Here is a 21,904-nt window from a genome sequence, read left to right as displayed (position 1 = left end):
CTGTGTTGAATGGTTTCCCATATCGGTTTAACTTTCGTCATGGTTTCAAGGAACACAAATGTTCCTTGAGGTTCAAACTGACTAGAGAAACAAGGCTTGCAGGTCCATTCCTGAAGACCTGCTATACCTCAAGGATGCCAAGAGTCTGGGGTTGACTTTGCCCTCTGCCCAGGCCTCAGAAACATGGGTGCGTGACCTACACGGGTTTAGAAGGGCCTCATGCTTGATTTACTGTTCCACTGCCATTGTCCTGAAATTCCCAATAGTTTCTTAACAAGAGGTCCTGCATTTTCATTTTGCACCAGGCTTTGTCAGTTGCTTAGCTGGTCCTGCTCAGGAACCTGATGCAGCAGAAACTCCAGGTCACTAGATACAAATGGCCTACTCAAGGGGAAACAGCACCATCTCTGACCGTCTCCTTCTCTTTGGTTTTAAGATTTGGGGAAGGGGCTGTTTGAGGCAGGGAGAAATCAGGGGGTGAAGTGGAGTGAAGCAAGGTATGAAGTCATAGACCTGGATGTGAGATAAGATTCTTTGTGAAGGGGATCCCTGGGTGGCTCAGCGGTTTTGTGCCTGTTCAAGCTCAGGGCATGATCCTGGAGTCCCGGGATCGAGTCTCACATCAGGCCCCCTGCATGGAGCCTGCTTCTCCCTCTGCCTGTCTCTCTGCCTCTCTTTCTATCACTGTGTCTCTCATGAATAAATAAACACAATCTTTAAAAAAAAAAAAGATTCTTCCTGAAAGTAGAGGGAAGAGATGGGATTGTGCTCCAGGAGAAGGGGGTGGGAAGCAGAGAAGAAAGGTGAGGGGCAGCTCTGGTTTGCTAGAGAAGCTTTGTATCGATGGATGGAGAAAGAAAGGAGAGGACTCTTATACAGAAAAGAGTTAACATAGCAGATCTGACTGTTTCTCCTTGAAATTCCAGCAAGGCTAGCTGAATAACTAACGAGTGCCTTACTGTGCCTAATCTTTTGGTATAATGGGAATTGTGCTGAACACCCACCTGCTTTCCTTCTGGGAGTCTGGAATTTGGGTCCATGCCGGGCAGGGACTTCCCACAAAACTACCCCTAATAAAATCCTGCATCTCTAAGGAGCTCCCTCACTGGCATTCTTCACTGTGTTCTAACACAGGAGAAGAAACTAGGGTGCTCCCTTGGGCCTCTTCTATAAAGGCACTAATCCCTTTCCATCCTCATGACCTGATCACATCTCAAAGGCCCCACCTTCTAATACTATCACTTCGGGCGTTGGGATTTCAATACTTGGATGTTGGGGAGACACAAACATTTGGCCTACAGCACTCACCTTCCCCATCCCAACCTTGCCTCAAGTGGCTCAAACTAGTGCTTAGGAGCTAGAGTTCTATACAACTCTCTCCTACTACCTCCCTTGAACAATCAGTGTTTGTCTCTAAATTGTAAATGATGACATTGAACTGGTACACTAAGAAGGAGACATGGTTGTGAGTGGCAGCAAAAAGGGTTGGGAAGTGAATGGGTCACTCCTGAGATCCTGAGGTGGAAGGGGTGTGGAATGGCAAAGCTGGTGGGAGTGGCACACCCCATGTACCCTGCAGATCCCACCCTCTGGTCAAGTACAGCTCTAGTGAAGATGCATGAAGACCTTTGCAGGCAGGTGTTCATACACCTGAGAATTACTTACGAGCTTCCATCTTATTTTGCAAAGAATGTTGTGGTCGAGGTAACACAACCGTATCTCTTTCTGAAATACTATTATTTTAATTTCAGTTTTTGTCAGTAGGCAAAATGGAGGGTGTGGAGGGTGTACTGCATTTCAAAATATAACCCAAGGTTAAAATAAAATGTGAAAACATTGAAATCAATGAAGTAAGCCTCTAAACACTCTCTGCTATGCAAAGTATTCCAAGAGTAGAATCCATTAATGAAACGATAACTCTCATCATAAAATCATGTTATATTTTGCCCCATCTTCCTGACTGATACACGGAAAATTTTATGGGGCAGCTGAGAAAATGTTCTATGCATCTTCCAGTGACACATATCCCAGGTACTTTCTGACATTAGGCTTACAGAACCCACCTTTTCTTTTTCTTCATCTTCAACCTCTTATTTCTCGAGGAAGGATCAGAGCAGGCCAACTCTGAATAGCCAGAAGTAAGACTGAATTCCATGTGGGGACAGGTTCCCGGCCTCCTAAAGTGGCCCCTCACTGTTGAGCTAAAGCTATGCAGTCCCATATGGCAGCCACTAGCCACGTGCGGCTCTTTAAGTTTTAGCTAACTAAAATTGAGTAAAGTTACAAATTCAGATCCTTGGTCACACTAGTCACATTTCAAATGCTCAGTAGCCACCTGTGTCTGGAGACTACCGTATGAACAACACCGGTTAAAGAACATTTCCATCATCACAGTAAACCATTGGGTAGCACAACTCTAGAATGCTAAGCAACAGGCCAACAAAGGAAAGCAAAGGCCTGGGTCCTTAGTGCACCTCTTTCTCCCCCAGTGGATAGCTGCTTTCGGAGAGAAGAGCTCATCTTCTTTATGGCTTTTTGGGTGAAATAGCATGAACTGATTATTAAAACACTAGCACAAAAGGCCACAGACTCAAATTTATTATTGAACTCTCTTACCACACATACATAGAATTGTTCTGAATTAAGGATTAGTTCATCATTAATTCAGTGTTTTAGCTTTTAAATGAAAAAGGCGATTTTTTTTTCCTCCTTAGGACAAAGCCCTAAACCGTGGGTTTAAGCCTGCGAGGGATCCAGACCAGCGGAGACACAGAGCATTCTTGGAGTTGCCTACAGTGAACCCTTGTGTCCACAGTCTCCAAGGGGCATGGGAGAGATGTGGTCTGACTTCTAATCTCGTTTCGTTTTCCTCCCCATCTGGAAAAAGAATTCCTCCAACTACATTGATCCCAGTAGTCTTGGGCCCCTAGTTGGGGTTAACATGGGGTTAAAGCAGGTTCACGATTGAGGTGACTATAGAAGCATTAACTATTAATGTGAAATTCTCTGGGTAAGCATTTTTACTTGGGCGTATGTGTGCATGCATGTGTGTGTGCGTGCGTGTGTGTGTATATATGTGTGTAAGAATACCAGAAGGAAGGGAATAGCTGTATGAAACAGAAATGGTAGATAGACACTATATTACTCTGTCCTCAAGATAAATGTCATCCAGTTTTTTCTTGATTCTCTAATAGGTGGTCCTTGCAAAGGATATAAATAGGTAGGAAGGTGGCCTGACTATGGAGGTTAGGTAGGCTACGAAGAGTTAGAAAAATAGTTTCAGAGTTTTCTCAAAAATAAAAAAGTGCTCAGACTCTGTATGGACCGTGCTGGATAGCTAGCTTGTGCAAGCACGTACTGAATGCCCCTGTTCACCACCCTCCTGAAAATGTGAAGAGATCTGGTCCTCTCTCCTAGTTCCTGGCAAGCAGGATGTGCAGAAGAACATGTTGTTCTGTGTTCAAGATCTGGAGCCCTAGGAGTGGCCAACCTGGAGTGTCTCCCCTGTGATGAAGAGTGCCCAGGTGGCAGCCCTTGATCCTCCTGGAAATGCTGTCTGAGCAAGGAGGGGAAGGGCCATGGAGAGTTGTTAGCCTAAGTTGCTATAATAAATGAAAACCTGCTCCTCACAGACCCCAAGAGCAAATGCTGTGCCCACTCTGCTCCTCCTGGACTCCTGTACATAAACTCTCCCAACAAGCCTGTGTCTCAATTGCTACCTCAGATCTTTTTTTTTTTTTTTTTTTTTTTTTTTTTTTGCCTCAGTGGACCATCACCCACCTTTGGCTTCGAGTCTGCTGGGTGTGGCTACACAGAATCAATGTTCCAAACTGAACTACTTCTGTTGATTTCTCTTATCATATTAAACATAATTTGCTTCTTTGTAACATCATAAGATAAAGTCTGGATACCGCTTAACAAAAAGTGACCAGTTTCAGATATGACATGGCCACTTATAGCCCAGAGTAGAATCAACAGCTCATTCTCTCTCCCTAAACCCAAAGAGAAGCTGTAACGTTTCCTTTATCACAGATGATACTTGGGGCCATCATCTTATTTCCTATAGATGCTAAAGAGCAACTTCTTTTTGGGGTCATCAGCCCCAAAAAGCATAAGCCAGAAAAATTGTCATTTTTTGCAGGCAGAGAAACAACCAAACTTAATTTTGGTGCATCGGATTCTAATTATATTTAAACAATATCAGATGCATTTTTCCATACGTAAACTTGAAGGAATAAGATGAAGACTTTATCTTGAAAGATATAAGTAAGAAATAAATAAAGATACATAAGAAATAGAATGCATCAGAGTATCTTCTCAGCTCTAATTCTCGGGTCGAGTTGCCTTTTCACAAGTTTAATTTCAAGGTGTTAGGTTATTTGACAAAAAGTGCTAGCTTTTTGCTTTCTGTGTTGTTTTTATATGCAGAAAACTGAGGCTGTTGGGGCTAACTTAGTATCTTTGGTCAAACGGTAAGAGTAAGCCAAGCACCCAATGAAAATGAGGTTATCCCGTGGCAATCCTGATTTCTTGACTCAGTCACATTGTTATCTCAGGTATGATAATGGGAAGGAAACTCAGAGCAGAATATTTGAGGTATACATGTCTAGTCACAAATCTGTTGAAAACCAGTTAAATAGTTCTCTTAAATAACAGGCCATATTGTAAGTTCAAGCCCAATTTGCATCCTATTCAGTGTAATAGTATTAAATTCTAAAGGCCTAAATGCTGTGAAACAAAATTGATTAGGATAATCTACTATTATGGAATTAAGGAATCCTTAAAGCATCAGACATAGGGATTACAGAAAAAATTGTCAAGCTACTTCATTGTCTAAAGCTTGAGTAAGTTAAGAAAAACCCTGAAGAGAGGAGGCACAGATAGAAATCTTAATGGGCAAATGACCTTTCCTTCATCAAAAGACTAAGCTACCCTGGCTGGGTCTGGTTTTTCTATTCACACTTAAGGATTGAGAGACCCAATTAGCGTTGGTCTAGGAACTGATTATTTCCCCCTTATAGGCAGCCTGAAGGATTCATTTACTGTAAGACCACTGACTCTTGGGCTGGCTCGGAGATAAAATGGATGTATGGGACATGGGGTCCCCTTTTCTTTTCAATGTGAGGCAATACACGTAGGTCATGGAGCAGTCTACGTGCCAATAAGCGAACACGAATTCAAACGCACATGCTTTCGACGCACATATCTGATGAATTTTGAACTAATTTATTTTAAAGACAGTAATGCAGATCTCACACAATGCCTGCCATAGTTCAGTACAATTTTTTTTTATCCCAATGACCGTAGTAAGATGGTTAGCTCAGAACTGTCACCAAACTTCAAGAAGAGGAGATTTTAAAAGTTTTCTTCAATGAAGTTCCCGAGTTTCCAAGGCCTGCGTGTAGTAGGGATTGGGAAAAGCCAAGTAGGTATCATAAAGCAGGTGAACTGGAACATGGTTTTAATTATGCCAAAGCGAGGTAGTTTATAGCTCCCAGTTTTGCGCCCTAACAATAGATCTGAAGTACTGACTAATTGTAATTTTGTCAGTAATAACCTTGAGACATGGATAAACAAGAAGTGTGGAACAGTCTGCTTGGGTCTCTGAAGGGCTGGGGGGGGGTTAATCTAATTTAGATTAAACAATGAGTTCTATAAATTTAATACTTCATGTGCATCTTAATTTAGGAATGGCACAGAAAATAGGAAAACTTAGCAAAAAGAGTCCTTTTTTTAACACTTAATTTGAAGATAATCATCAGATTCAAGGGATTTTCAAGGTACAAAGGAATAAAAGTTTTCATTTAGTTAAGATGAATAAATGGGCAAAAATCTTGCTGAGTTTAAAAATAGTTGTGCATATAAATCGAGTGACAGCTCCTCTCCTGGACCGCTATGGCAATTATCGTCCGTGCAAGTCTGCAATTCATCATGAAGTGCCTTGTGGCACTGCCTCCATTGTTAGCCTGAAATGCTTATTTAAATCTTTTGAGGTTATTTAACCATTCATATTCATTTAATGAACACATATTTGTGCGTCTCAATGTGGCAGGCATTTTCCTTGGCCCTGGCATATAGACCTCTTAGTTCCCATCCACAGCTGGGGGTGAGAGCACTAATAACGCAAACAAACAGAGAAACCAGTGTGCTGTGTGATCATAATTTATCTGGTCTTCATCTAAATTTCTGGAATGGAGTTTCTAGACTCTTAACATTTCCTGAGTGATAGGAAAGTCTCTGCTATTCGTGGTAGGCCCTGATGGTTTATGCTAATGAGCTGACTCGTGGTGGTGGGGTCCTACATAGTTTCTAGATGCGGGTGGCTCTGCCAGAAAGACCAACTGAAGGATTTGAGGGCTGGGGCTTTGGGCCAGGAGCTGTCAGCTCCAACTCCAGGGAGAAGGAAGAGACTCGGGAGACTGAATTCAGTTACGTGGCCGATGATTTGCTCCATCATGCCTACATATGAAACTCCAGTAAGAACCCTGGACACCAAAAACTCTGGTTGATGTGAGGCGAGGGTAATGTGTTCTCAGCCCACGAGGAGAGGACAAGGGAGCTTCACATCTGAGACCCTCCCCGACTTGACCCTGTGGATCTTGCCATTTGGCTAGTCTTAACTTGTAACCTCATCGTACAACTTTAATCTTAAATTTAGTGCTTTACTGGGTTCTCTGAGTCACACTAGCACATTATTGATCCTGAGGAGATAGTGGAAACCCCTCATTTATAGTCAGTTGGTCAGAGAAGCAGAATGGCCTGGAACCCCCAGACTTGTGGCCCGTGTCCAAAGTAAAAGCAGCCTTGTGAGGGGCCGTGAAATCCATGCTCACTAACTCTGAGCCCTTAGTGTCAGGACTGCAGGCATAATTTCAGGGAGCCAGAACAAGTCTAACTAACTCTCTTCTGCAAATGGTTTAGAGAGACCACCTGGAAAGTTCCGCAGAAGAACCCAACGACGGGGATTAAATTTACAGATCGAAGTGCCTCCTACATCCGAGGTCCTGTCACTTCTGCAAAATGTCAGGTTTAGGGATGGGACAGGCACCGAGGGAGGGGACAAAAATACAGCAGGACTCACTCAGCCAGACAAATCCCCTCCGTGGGATGTGAGGATTCCCCCAAACAGGAGTTGTATTTGAAAGGACAGGTGGGAAAGTCACACGCACACAAATACTGTACGTACTGTAAAATAGAAATACCTTTTTTTCCCCCCAAACTGTAACTAACTTTACTTCCCATTTCTGAACTGAGTCTATGGCTCAAGCTGAATGTCCAGATAGTATTAAAGAGCTGATTCTTCTCAGGGGGTTGTCCTCTTCTAATTGTTTAAAGCCCCTCTGGAGTCCAGAAGACCAAAGTTAAACCTTCCTTCTTCCTCCTCTGGTGCCTTTGTAATTGGAGCTGCTCTCAGATACACCTAGAGGGCTCCGGCTTTTAATGGGAATCAGCCTACTTTCTTATCCTGAAAATTTCACTATTTCTGCTTGTTCTTAGAGCTACCCCTGCTTCTCAGCTGGTAGCAGCCTATGGCAATAGCAGCAGAGGCTGGGACATTACGAACAAAACAGAGGTTAATCATTTCTACACATCATTCTCAATTTTTTTTTCCTTCCTGCCTTCTGTTGTCAAACCAAAAAACTACCTAAGGTAGAAGCAAAAATAAAGCAAAACACAAAAGTTACCAACTTTCTGCCATTGACCCTTCATCCCTCTGGTTGCGGGTTTTCGATCAGGCTTTCCAGATGGCTGGTCTCACAGTGGGGTGAGAGTAAGAGTGCCAGCACCACATTATTACACTGCTCAGCTGATGAGAGGCAGGGACCTGAGGTCAGAGTTCCAGGTCAAAGCTCCCTTTCTGGATTTCAACATTCATCTTGGCCACAGGGAGTTACTAAAGATGAAAGCTCATGTCAAACTGTCTCAACGTGCTCGGCCATAAACCCGCTGGGAGACCCTGGGCCGGTCACTTAACCTCCCTCGACCCAGGTTCCCTGGTCTGTAACATGAGGGGTCTGCATGGTGTGATCTCTGAGTCTTCTACCATGAGTACGCTGTGGTTATTCGTGCTTGCTTTTTGCTGTACTTGAAGCAAGTGTACACAGCTACATTTTGTGGGGAGAAATGGGCAAAGGAAATGGATGTGGAGCATCTTCTGAGAAAGATCACATGTTATCCATCCTGGGATCTGCTATGGCATCACATAGGCCTTCTGGCCCCAGCTCTGAAACATCCTGGCAAATCACCCCATAAGTCTGTTTGCTCACTTGTACGCTCAAGACAAAGGCCCCACCTCATCCAGGATGTTGGGAGAATTGAGCGAGAAACAAATATAAAGCGCTTGGTCTATAATGGGCATGCCGGGCCCTTTGCCTTCCTCATCTCTTCCAAGCCTAGAGCAGCAGAGTAAAAGGGGATAAGCAAACCCTCTACTCCCCTCTGGGGCCCCAATAGTGGTTTCCTTCCCATCATCAAGACTTGGCTTTCTGAGCCAAGGTGAGTCGCTGTTCCTCTCTCCTTGTCCGGCCCCTCTGTGCACAGAGTGTGTCTCACCCTGATGCTCACAGGGAGATAGATGGTGTGGCCTGGGTGTGTGCTGGGCACAACCCTAGAAAATGATACTCATTTGCATTTCCACTGGAAATGTCTTATCTGTAGCAACACAAGGCGTGGATGTAGTCATTGCCTTGTCTTTCTTGGTGAGGGAGTGGCTGGTTATGGTTGTGGTTTGTAAGAGTCTTGCAGTAAAGAGCATGTGGCCTTTGTATTACACTGGCACATTCGATGACATTCTTGGAGAAGTTTACATGAAACTCCATCACGTCTTCTTTCCTTCACCCTTGGCTTTGTCTCTGCCCTCCTGTGTTCCTGCCCAGGATTTGTTGCTCCTGGAACCTTTTCTTCTTGGCTTCTGAGTCACCTCTGAGACGCTGAATTTGCATTTCAAACATCCAGCCTGACTCCAGTGCTCTGCGGGCCTGTCTTAAGGCCAGAGCCAGCTTCTGGATGGACTGGGAAAAAGTCCCAGAGTAAACACGTATTCGTGAATGGTCTCTACCCATGTGTTGAAAACACTTGCTTTTGTAGCAAACTTGCTCCTAATTAGTTTTTTTTTTTAAGTCCCTGAATCCCTAGAGAAGATATGGAAAATCTTTAGCTCGTAAAGCTGAGAATGAAATCATCCAACACATACTTTATTTCTAAAATTAATTATATTCACTGTATATACTACGAATAAGATTTCTACCTCCAGACCCTGAAATGTTTTATTTTTGTACCGATTCCACAGAAGTTCAGCAACTCTCTGCAAGAAGGGTTATGCATTTACATTTTTTTATTCTTTTATTTTTTTATTTTAATAATAAATTTATTTTTTATTGGTGTTCAATTTGCCAACATACAGAATAACACCCAGTGCTCATCCCCTCAAGTGCCCCCCTCAGTGCCCATCACCCCGTCACCCCCACCTTCCACCCTCCTCCCCTTCCACCACCCCTAGTTCGTTTCCCAGAGTTAGGAGTCTTCCATGTCTGTCTCCCTTTCTGATATTTCCTACCTATTTCCTCTCCCTTCCCCTCTATTCCATTTCACTATTATTTATATTCCCCAAACAGTTTCTATCTACCAGTGGCTGATCCTCTAAACAGCTCTTTTGTTTCTTCCTTGGTGAGTGTGCCTGGTTTAAGAAGGGGATTTGTAACTTCACCGCACTTTTTATCTTAGCTAACCACCCATCACTAGTCATACTTGCAGTTTTATTTCGACTTGAGGTTTCCATTTGAATGTGTCTGAAAAAAAAAATCAACCACCATCACCACCAACCTCAAAAAACTAAACTCTAAGATCATAAGCGTTTTCAGCGCTCCATGGGAAATGCAGCGGACCTGAGTGGAACTTCGACTTGATTTTCTTTAGCATTTGGATTATCTGGGTCTATGGGTTCAGAGGAGTCAAAGTAAAAATGAAACTCAGCAGGCATGATGAAATCACCCGGAGCCACCGAAACGGTTGGTCAGAGCCTACAAAAATTGTGTCATTCTCTAAGACTGGGTGATAGAACGGGGACCTAATTCAAGATACAGCTTTCCAAGCTGTCATCCCTCAACTCCTCAGATAGAGAAAGACATTTTCCAACAGCAGATTTGTTTTTTCAACTGTAGCTCTGTACAGACTTCAGCAAATGATACAAAGTAGGTTAATCTCTATAAACGACAGGATAAATGCACTATGCCCCTTCTTAAATTACAACAATCAGAATTGAATCCTGGAGACATCCATGCTATTTTGGTAGCTGGACGTGGGTGGGTGGGATGAGACCCAAATGGCTATTAAAAAAAAAAAAAAAGAATTTCATCATCAACTGACTCAGGGAAACAACCTTGGCCTTGCACAGAGCAAGCTGTTTCTATTCTCTGCTCTGTCTTTCCTCCTGGAGCCTCCCAGAGGCTGCAACGGTCTACAGAAACCTGTAGCGTAGATGACATTTTAAAAGAAATATTTTGTCATTTGTAAGCAGGAAGGCTAATATCTGCCCTTACCCACCTCATGGGAGGCTGTAAGTATCAGAGAAAATGAAACCTATTAAAAACTATAAAATGATACGATGTGGGACCCTTTCTCATTGCTGTGCCTTGGCTAGAACATTCTTAAAGGTGGGCATCAAAACTGCCACCTGGCAACTCAGGTACAAGGTATGATGTTCTCAGATGCCTGCAAAAAAGGGAAGAATTCCGTCTCTCTGACACAAAAGTGTTCCATGTAATTGCGATTAAATATAGACTATGCTTTTGTTTTATGGAGTCGCAGGCAAAATTCGGATTAAGAGTCTCTCTGAAATGAGTGGGAAATATCAGAAAGGGAGACAGAACATGAGAGACTCCTAACTCTGGGAAATGAATAGGGGTGGTGGAAGGGGAGGTGGGCGGGGGTGGGGGTGACTGGGTGACGGGCACTGAGGGGGGCACTTGACGGGATGAGCCCTGGGTGTTATGTTCTATGTTGGCAAATTGAACACCAATAAAAAATAAAAAATAAAAAATAAAAAATAAAGAGTCTCCCTGAAGCTGCAGTACTGTAGGAACACTGAGCTCATCCAGTGCCAGTGAATGCGACAGCTCTTTGTCTTATCAATGGGTCCTAAGGATGTCTCAAAGAACAACAGCCTCGGAAAAGAAATGTGAATGAACACGGACCACTGCACTTTTCCTAATTTCTCTTTCTAAACATAAAGTCTGCCTGGAATACACTATGCCACCCCTTTCTGGAGCATCGGTAGCACTGATTTTATGTTGCAAAATCTAATCTCGTATTATAAAACACTTTGTTTTCCAGTACGTCTTCGTGCGCGTTTCTCAAAATGTAGCTTAACATCTTTTTCTTATTTCTCAAGCGTATCTAGGAAAGTGCTAGACAAATAGCAAACAGGTAACAAATTCTTCCTGAAGACTGATTTATTGATTAAGAGACACAAGCTAATTAGCTGTAAGCTGTTAACGCACTCCTATGTATACTATTTAATGTGGCTGGAACATTTCTTCTCTTTAAGAGAGGTAACAAAAGTTTGCCGAAGTGGGATTTTTATAATTTTATGCCAAGTTAATCAACTACTTCATGGGGGGGGAGGGGACTTTCTTTAATTCACAGCCAGCTTCAGAGTTAGAATTGGCGAGTAGGAAATATTGAACCTTCATATATTAATGAATAATTATGGCATAATGAAGTTGATTTTCATCAGACAGCACAGGAGAGCCTGCTTATCTTGAGAGCGATCCCAACATACAACCACCTCTCGAAATATTTTTAAAAATGCATCCTTATCACTACTAATTTGTGTCAATATCTTTTTCGTAAGCAGTTGGAATGACATTTCTTACTGCATAGTCCTACAAAGCCTGGCTCAACAAATAAAGCATTATTGTTCAGTAAATGCTTGATAAAGCTCTTTGACCAGCGTCTATTTTAAAGGTAACATTTTCATCTCTCTAACTCCAAAAGGAAAAATCAGCACAAACTCCATCTCTCTTTTGTATCAGGAACATTGCCTTGTTTAATTGCCAGCAGCCCTAGTTTGCTAAGTAGTAAACATTTAAGCATGCACCATTACATTCCTTAGGACACCTCTTGGAGTCGATGCAATAATTTATTACATCGAGTAGGTCTAATTCTCCCTTGATTTATGAAACTGGTAATAATATTCCGTCGCACAGAATGCTTTGCTAGGAGGAATCCAGATCCCGCACTAAAATCTTTATGGCCTCCCCACGAGGAGTTGGGACGCAGGTGGTATTCTCATTTCCACAGCCGAGAAAGTGGAAGGGTTTGCCTGAGGTCTCCTGGAAAGCCAGTTATTCAAGGAACAGAATCTAGGTCTCCTGATGCCTAGCACACAATCACAAAAAGCACAGAACTCCCCGGGGGAGTTGCCCAAATCACGTGCATAGACCAGACAAGGGGAAATGACACCCAAGATGCTCATTGCAGGATCCCCGTAGCAACCCGGCACTGTTTCCCTCCGACCGCACATAAAGCACACCGAAGGGTATCAAACAACATAAAATCCTAATAGTGCCCTTAATTAGGCGGGATCATCACTCTAACTCCCTGACCTCCCATAGTCCAAGCTAGCAGCCCCAGATTCCTCTCCGTGGTGCTGAATCCGAAAGCAGGACGGAGTTACAGAAACCATCTTTGGCTTACAGGGGACCATCAAGCTCTGATGATGATGAAATTTGATCGCAATAATGTCAAACTTTATATGACCATAATCCAAGTTTACAATGATACATTAAGCCATAATGCTGCTATTTATATCACCATAAACTGAGTTATGGTGATATAAATAGTCATGCTAATGGCATTAACAGCAGCACTCAGTGGAATCACAGCTGTTGACTGCCACTTGTACGCTATTAGCATTCCTATTTATATCACCATAAACCTAGGTAGTCAAACTTGTTATATATGAATCTACAAGGAAGATAGATATCCACATTTTATGCCCAAATTAGGCTCCTGTACTGGAGACTCCACGGCTGCCGCCCTCCCGTATGGATTAAGGCCTATTGAGCTCTTCATTTGGCTCTGTTCTCGTTGGGTGGTGTTTCTTTAGGAGTTACGGGAGAGCAAGTCTGTTTCCTGCCATCCTCTGATTTTCTGGGAAACGCTATTTAAAACTGATAAGAAAGTGCAAGTCGCAGCTTCTGGGCAAACTTACTGTCTCCTTGGCAGCGCAGAGGGCCCACACTCAGTTTGGCTTCTGAGCCTTGACGGTCAGTATCTCCAACTACCACCTGGCTCACTGGCAGGTGATCTTTGTAGGATAAGAAGCCAGCATCCTTCCTCCTGAATCACAGGGAAAAACAGAAAAGGATGAGGACGTTAAATTAGAAACATGTCTTTTCTGATAGTTGTTTCAATTGTCTAGTAATTGACCACATTCCAATAAATGCTCAGAAGCTCACTGAGTAGAACCACAGTTAAAGAGTTGTCCTCTCTCTTCCATCAAGAGATCTCACAGTGTATTACTCAGAAGCAACATTTTCCAATGCCTTCTGGAAAACAGAACTGACACCCTGATATTTCCAGGGAGTCACAACCAATGCGTTGCATCCTATTTCAGAGTGGGAGTGGACTACCACGCTGCTTGGAAAACACATCAAACACTGAACACGCATGCAGTTTGCTGTTGTCAGGAATCAAAAGTTCAATGACATCAATCTGATCTCTTGGATAATATATGAGACAAAACCCTGACTTAAAAAAAGAAAGCTTTATCTCCTTAATTGCTTTGAAGCAGTTGGTTTTCTTTCCTGCTGGAAAGGGGACACTTTTTGTTCCTTCCTCTTTTCTTATTTATTTCAACAACTGAAAGAGTTTATGTGAAGTTTCCAACACGGGGCAGGTGCTCACCAAGTATCTATTTCCATCTATAATGAAGAGTGACAATTCAAGCCCACTTGGATTGGTTTTCTTGCTTATTCTATACTTCTCTTGTTTCTTCGGGTCTCCTAACTCTCCCCTGGGGCCACCCCTAAATAAAGGAAGAGGAGCATAGAAATCTAGGAGGTGTTCTCAGGCACAGGCCCAACGTGAGTTATGGGGCAGCACACACTTCACCTTAAGAGAAATCCCTGCCCCCTCATCATCTTTTTGTGTGGCTGTGGTTGAGAAATCCCCCCAATTTGGGGCTGGTTGGATGGGAGGTACACATTATTATAAAGTCATTCCACAAACTTACCCTTTTGTATGATTTTTTTTTGCACTGTGCAGCCTGAATATAAACAACAATTTTGAAATTGTACATACAGCCAATAACAGAAAACTGACTTTGGATGATAGCAGAATGAGAGAGGCAACTAAACAGTCAGGTTAAAGATTTGTCTTTCACTTCTCTTGGCAGATAGTTCAGAGGATCGAGGGGAACCAACTTGGAAGCCTGTCTTTAAAATGCTATGCTCTTAGGAATAGTTCTTATCCCTCCGATCTTCTGGAATGTCAGAGAACACGCACTCCCTCATGTGTCAGGACCCACAGAAAACCCAGGAAGGAGTCAGAATTCAGCCAGTGGGCCTCAAACAAGTGTATTTTTATACTCCTTTAGTTTTTCATTGGAATTTTTTGCAAACCCAACTCCTTTTATTAGCACTTCTATCAATTAAGATTACATTAGAGAGGAAAAGGAGTGTTTGCCATTAAACTTGATATGTAGTGTTTCTTAAAGTAGCAATAAATGAAAACACCTTTTACCAATATACTGGAATTTCAGGCTGATTTTCTCCACAAATTCATCATCACTTAGAATTACATGACTCTAAATCAAGAGGCTGCAAAGTAAGTGCTGACAACCATTCATCTTGTTGCCTGTTCTCTTATGACCCATGAGCCAAGAATGATTTGTGCATTTCAAAGAGGTGGAAAAAATCCAAAGCAGAATAATATTTTGCATCATGTGAAAATTACGTGAAATTCAAAGTCAGTGTCCATAAATAAAATTTTATTGAAATGCAGCCACTTTTTGTTTTTTTTTAACCATATGGTCTATGGTGCTTTACACTATAATGTCAGACTTGAGTAGTTGTGACAGAGATCATATGGCCCTCGAAGCCTAAAATATTTATTATGTGGCCCTTTATAGAAGTTTGCCAACTCCTGCTCTAAATTATCAGTATCCATATTTCCTTTGGGAATTTATTGAGCAAACATTCCACTTACCATCACGGTGGACTGTTATATAACTTGTCCCCACAGTAGAGTGTGGGGTTAGGGAAGAGACATGGGAATATCTCTGAGGTGGGGACAGAAACAGTTGAGCTAAAATTTATTTCATCTAACAGTAAGAGAGAATTCAATCTTTGTTAATAATTAATGTTTTGCTTGAGCATACTATATGCCAGGCAGTCATGTATCAGGACGCTCAACATCCTCGCCAATATTCGGTATTGTCAGTTAGTTTATGATGAGTGAGAAAGTAACCACTTTATAACAAAATTTGTGCTAATCTAAGAGTAATTTGAAAACAGATGTTTGGAAATATTCCAATAATTATTGAATGTGTGTAACCTTAAAAGAATTTGTATATCTACACAGGTTACCAACTTGGAGATTCAGTTTGTAAATCTTTGTAATGATCTTATAAATATAGAGTTCCTTTTTAGATACAATTAAATCTCTAGAAATGTTGAGGTTATTTTTAGGTTGCAATTCAAAGATAACCATAAGGTTTTATTTGTATGCACCCCCTGTTCCATCTATATCCCAAGTAAAAGAGAGATCTAGAACTGCCCTGTACCCAAATTAACCACTGTTTTTTTTTTAAGATTTTACTTATTAATTCATTCATGAGAGACAGAGAGAGGCAGAGACACAGGCAGAGGGAGAAGCAGGCTCCATGCAGGTAGCCTGACGTGGGACTCGATCCCCAAACTGGGATCACGCCCTGGGCCCGAAGGCAGGTGCTCAACCGCTGAGCCACCCAGGGATCCCCAACTCTGGGCATATTGAAGTTTATCAGAAGCTTCAGATCAGCTAATAGTTACAATGCTAAGATATTCCTTATCAAACCAAGAAAATAGAAAAAAAATTAACAGCTGAGAAAAAAAAAAAGATAAAGCTACCCCCTCATTTTTGAGCAGAGATATAAATAGGACTCCAGAGATTTGAAGGTCACAGACAACTTTGTGTGAAACTCACAAGGCAATGGACTCTGCTAGAAACAAATTGGTTGTGAAAACAAATTCATAGATGGCGATGAACTAATGTGACTAGTAAAGAGTTTATGATGTGATCCTATAGCAGAGTCCACCTTCTCTTCTTTTTTTTGTTAATTTTTAATTTTAATTCCACTTGGTCAACATACAGTGTTATATTAGTTTCAGGTGCACAATATTATTCAACAGTTCCATACATTGCCCTGTGCTCATCCCAACAAGTACCCTCCTTTATCACCATCACCTCTTTCACTCATTGCCCCACCCCTTTCCCCAATGGTAACCACCAGTTTGTTCTCTATAATTAAGAGTCTGCATCTCGCTTGGTCTTTCTCTCTTCCCACCCCTCCTATTTTTTATTCTTTTGCTTGTTTTCTTTCTTAAATTCCACATATAAGTGAAATCACATGGTATTTGTGTTTCTCTGACTGACTTATTTAGTTTTGTATTCTACTGCCTGGCTTTATCCATGTCATTGCAAATGGCAAGATTTCATTCTCTTTTATGTATGAGTAAGATGTCATTGCATAAATATATATTTATCACCTCATCTTCATCCATTCTTCAGCTGATGGACACTTGTTTGGGCTGTTTCCATAATTTGGATACTATATATAATGTTGCTATAAATATCAGGGTGCATGTATCCCTTTGAGTTAGTGTCCTCATATTCTTTGGGTAAATATCTCATAGTGCAATTACTGGATTGAAAGGCAGTTCTGTCTTCAACTTTTTTGAGAAAACTATACTGTTTTCCAGAGTGGAATCAGCTTGCATTCCCCTCAACAGTACAAGAGGGTTCCTCTTTTTCCATATCCTTGCTGCAAACACCTGTTGTTTCTTGTGTTGTTGATTTTAGCCACTCTGACAGGTGTGAGGTGATATCTCATTGTAGTTTTGATCTGTATTTCCCTAAGAGTGACGTTGAGCATCTTTTCAGAGTCTTTTGTGGTTCCACATGAATTTTAGGATTGTTTGCTCTAGTTCTGTGAAAAATGCTGGTAGTATTTTGATTGGGATTGCATTAAATCAGCGGATTGCTTTGGGTAGTAGAGACATTTTAACAATATTTGTTCTTCCAATCTTTGAGCACAGAATGCCTTTCCATTTCTTTGTGTCATCTTTACTTTCTTTAATCAATGTTTTATAGTTTTCAGAGTACAGGTCTTTTACCTCTTTGCTTAGGTTTATTCCCAGGTGTCTCATTGTTTTTGTTGCAATTGCAACTGGGACAGATTCCTTAATTTCTCTTTCTGCTGCTTTCATTTTGGTGTATAGAAATGCGGCAGATTTCTGCATGTTGATTTTGTATCTTGCAACTTTACTGAAATCGTTTTTCAGTTCTGGCAGGTTTTGGGTGGAGTCTTTAGATTTTTCTTTTTAGAGTATCACAGGTCACCTGCAAATAGTGAAAGTCTTACTTCTTCCTTACCAATGTGGATTCCTTTTATTTCTTTTTGTTGTTTGATTGCCATGGCTAAGACTTCCAGTACTATGAGTAAGAAAAGTGGTGAGAGTGGACATCCTGTCTTTTTTCTGACTATGGAGGAAAAGCTCTCAGTTTTTCCCCATGGAGGATGATATTAGTTGTGGGTTTTTCATATATGGCATTTGTGATGTTGAGGTATGTTCCTTCTAAACCCATTTTGTTGAGGGTTTTTTTTTTTATCGTGAATGGATATTGTTCTTTGTCAAATGCTTTTTCTGCATCTATCAAAATGATCATATGGTTCTCATCCTTTCTATTATTAATGTGATGTATCATGTTGATTGATTGGCAAATAGCAACCATCCTTGCAGCCTAGGAATAAATTCCGCTTGATTGTGGTGAATGATTTTTTAAATATATACTTGGATTTGGTTTGCTAGTATTTTATTGAGAATGTATGCATTCATGTTCATCAGGGCTATTGGCCTGTAGTTCTCTTTTTTAGTGGTGTCTATTCATTTTGGTATCAGGGTGATGCTGGCCTCATAGAATGAATTTGGAAGTTTTCCTTCCTTTTCTATTTTTTTTGGAATACTTTGAGAAGATTGGGTATTCACTCTACTTCAAATTTTTGGTAGAATTCCTATGGGAAGCCATCTGACACTGGACTTTTGTTTTCTAGGAGAGTTTTGATTACTGATTCAGTTTCTTTGCTGGTTATTGGTCTGTCAAATTTTCTGTTTCTTCCTGTTTTAGTTTTGGTAGTTTATATGTTTCTAGGAATTGATCCATTTCTTCCAGGTTGTCCAATTTGTTGGCATAGAGTTTTTCATAATATTCTCTCATAATTATTTGTATTTCTGTGGTATTGATTATTTCTCCTCTCTCATTTGTAGTTTTATTTGAGTCCACTTTCTCTCTCTCTTTCTCTCTCTCTCTCTCTCTCTTTTGATAAGTGTGGATAGAGGTTTATCAGTTTAATTGTTTTTTTTTTTTTTTCAAAGAACCAGCTCCTGGTTTCATTGATCTGTTCTACTGTTTTTATTGGTGATGGTAGTTTTTTCTTTTTTTAGTTTCTATATCATTTGTTTCTGCTCTAATCTTTATTATTTCCTTCCTTCTGCTGGCTTAGGCTTCATTTGTTGTTCTTTTTTAGCTCCTTGAAAGGTTGGGTTGTTTATTTGAGAGTTTTCTTGCTTCTTGAGGTAGGCCTTTATTACTATATACTCCCCTCTTAGGATCACTTTTGCGGCATCCTGAAGGTTTTGGACTGTTATATTTTTCATCTCTTTTCTTCCCATTTATTTTTTACTTCTTTTGTTTCCTGGTTGACTCATTCATAGTTTAGCAACATATTGTTTAAACTCCATGCATTTGTGGTTGACTTCTAGTTTCATAGCTTCGTGGTCAGAAAAGGTGCACGGATGATTTCAGTCTTTTTGTATTTGTTGAGGCCTGATTTGTGACCTAATAGGTGAGTTATTCTGGAGAATGCCCCACATGCACCTGAAAAGAATGTATATTCTGCCCACTTTCAAAAAGACATGTAGGCGAAACGAAAATAAACTGAGATCTGGAGAGGGAGCCATGAACACACTTACAAGACTGCTATCTTAGTACCTATAAGAAAATTATTTAGCAAGCAAAACAAGCCTTCATTGAAAGTTATGATCTTTACAGATGGAGGTCAATCTAATTTAGGGAGATATTCAGTAACTATTTATCATGTTAGCATAATCTAATTACATCTGCTACTTGGCTTGTACATTAGAAACACTCTATCATCCATTTCAAATAGGCCCTGAACTCAGACTCTTGCATAATTTCTATCAAGCATTGGTATTAAAGAAGAACTTGATTCTATGGATTTTGTTTCTCTAACCTGGCTTTACTGTTATTTTACCTCGGTACCACTTTCCTGAAGAATTCTGTCTTAACTTTGCTGCCTGTTCTTCTCTTGCTTTCTTTTCTTACCCTACTGAGAAAGCAAACAAGCCTCTGGCAGTTCGGCCTGGCCCTTAGCTCAGTGGAAGAAAATAAATAAATAAATAAAAAGAAACCCTAAGAAAAACAGATATACGAAACTTTTGCAATTGTGAGCCTGATTTTCCACCAGATGTTATAAAAGTTACCGCACTATGAATCTGTCCTATAATTTTAGCAGAAAGGATTTCTCCTTTGTAAAGTTTTAGAAGCACCTGTTTAGGGATCCCTGGGTGGCGCAGTGGTTTGGCGCCTGCCTTTGGCCCAGGGCGCGATCCTGGAGACCCGGGATCGAATCCCACATCGGGCTCCCGGTGCATGGAGCCTGCTTCTCCCTCTGCCTATGTCTCTGCCTCTGCCTCTCTCTCTCTCTCTCTCTCTCTCTGTGTGACTATCATAAATTAAAAAAAAAAAAAGAAGAAGAAGTACCTGTTTACTGAAAAACCACCACCTCCACCACCAGAATGATTCAGTGAGCTGTGTGCATTTCCATCACAGCATCGCCTAAGCTAGAAATTCCTGGAGGAATCCAAGAAAGTCAAAGTTTTAACTAGAGAGGATCTTTCACAGAGAGGTGTAGAAATCGGAAATAAAGACATGGGACAATTCTTAGTATTTTTAGTCACTAGAGAAATGCCATTAAAACTACATTGAGTTGACACATCCCTCCTACAAGAGTAGCTATGATAATAATAAAAGTAGACAGGTAAGAACACTTGTTGATGAGAATTGGAAGAAGCTGGAATAATCATACATTGTTGGTGGGTATTACAAAGTGGTACAGCTCCTTTTGAAAACAGTTTGGCAGTTTCTTAAAAGTTAAGCATAGGAGCGCCTGGATGGTTCCGTCGGTTAAGCAGCTGGCTCTTGATTTTGGCTCAAGTTATGATCTCAGGGCTGTGGGATCCAGCCCCGAGTCAGGGTCTGCTTCAGCGGGGAATCTGCTCAAAATTCTCTGTCTCCCTCTCCCTCTGCCCACCCCTTGCACTCTCTCAAATAAATAAATAAATAAATAAATAAATAAATAAATAAATATTTTTTAAAAAACATTAAGTACAGATTTATCGTATGCTCCAATAATTCCATTCTTGAATATCTACTGAAGAGAAATGAAAGTTGATGGTCGCCCAAGGATTTTCAAGTAGCTGTACAGAGCAGCTTGATTCATAATAGCCCCAAAGTGGAAACAACTCAAATGTCTACCAACTAGCAAATGGATAAACAATGTGTAGTATATCCATACAATGGAACATTGGAACACTATTCAGCAATAAAAGAAATGAAATATGCAAAATGAAATAAGCAAAATGAATAAACCTCAAAAACATCTTGCTAAGTGAAATAAGTCAGACCCAGAAGATCACATATTCTATAATCTCATTTTTACAAAATGTCCAGAAAAGGCAAAGCTATAGAGACAGAAACTAGATTAGTGGTTGCATGGGGCTGGGCATGGGAACGAGGATTTATGATAAACAGAAATCTTACAGGAGTAATGAAAATGTCCTAAATCAAGACTGAGGTGATTTTTTTTCTGTTCAGCTCTGTGAATTTACAAAAATTCCTTGAATCATACTTAAAACAGATGAATGTTATGGTATGTAAATTGTATTTCAATAGTCATTAAAAAACCCCCAAAAGACCATAGAGAGTGGTGACTACTAGCTTTCAACAAAAAAGACATTTTCTTTCTACACGTCACTGGAAGTGCTAGCATGTGGAATTACGAAATGGTGTATTTCCCAGCATTTTGACTATGTACCTAGGGCTATAGAATCTCTACTGACTCCTTTTTTTCCAGGGGCCTTATCCTGTATCAACATTTACATATTCTACTAAACTTGCTTCCTAAGTAGGATCTCAGAACACTCTCCCCTGGACACCCTCATTCATTCTGTTCTCACCCTTGACTTCTATAAGCATTTTTAACAGGAGACAACATGTTAAAATGGTACACAACACTCCACCAATGTTACCATGCTTGTGTCTCATCTTCATTCCTTATTCAGCATTTGTACTCTTTACCATAACCTGCTATACCTGTCAATTTCCCAAACTATCTGTATTATTTTTATTTTTAAAAGATTTTATTTATTAGAGAGAGAGAGAAAGAGAGAGACAGAGGGAGCAAGAGAGCACGAGTCAGGGGAGGAGCAGAGGGAGAGGAAGAAGCCCAAGTGGGGGTTCAATTCCTGGACTCTGGGATGATGATCTGAGTCAAAGGCAGATGCTTCATTGACTGAACCACCCAGGTCCCCCCCACCCCAAACTATCTTTAAAATAGTAC

General features: G+C 40.9%; 1 protein-coding gene across 1 annotated transcript in view; it reads right to left on the bottom strand.

Moving 5' to 3' along the window:
- CNTNAP2 (contactin associated protein 2) overlaps positions 1-21,904 on the bottom strand; it is a 1,382,004-nt gene that overhangs the window by 348,576 nt on the left and 1,011,524 nt on the right. Inside the window, exon 15 of the mRNA XM_055334793.1 lies at positions 13,214-13,341. Within this exon, the coding sequence (XP_055190768.1) occupies positions 13,214-13,341 (128 nt within the window). The remainder of the gene's footprint in view (positions 1-13,213; positions 13,342-21,904) is intronic.

Source organism: Nyctereutes procyonoides, unplaced genomic scaffold, assembly GCF_905146905.1.
Source record: "Nyctereutes procyonoides isolate TBG_1078 unplaced genomic scaffold, NYPRO_anot_genome, whole genome shotgun sequence".
Classification (NCBI taxonomy): Eukaryota; Metazoa; Chordata; class Mammalia; order Carnivora; family Canidae; genus Nyctereutes; species Nyctereutes procyonoides.
This window is presented reverse-complemented; position numbering and strand designations above follow the sequence as displayed.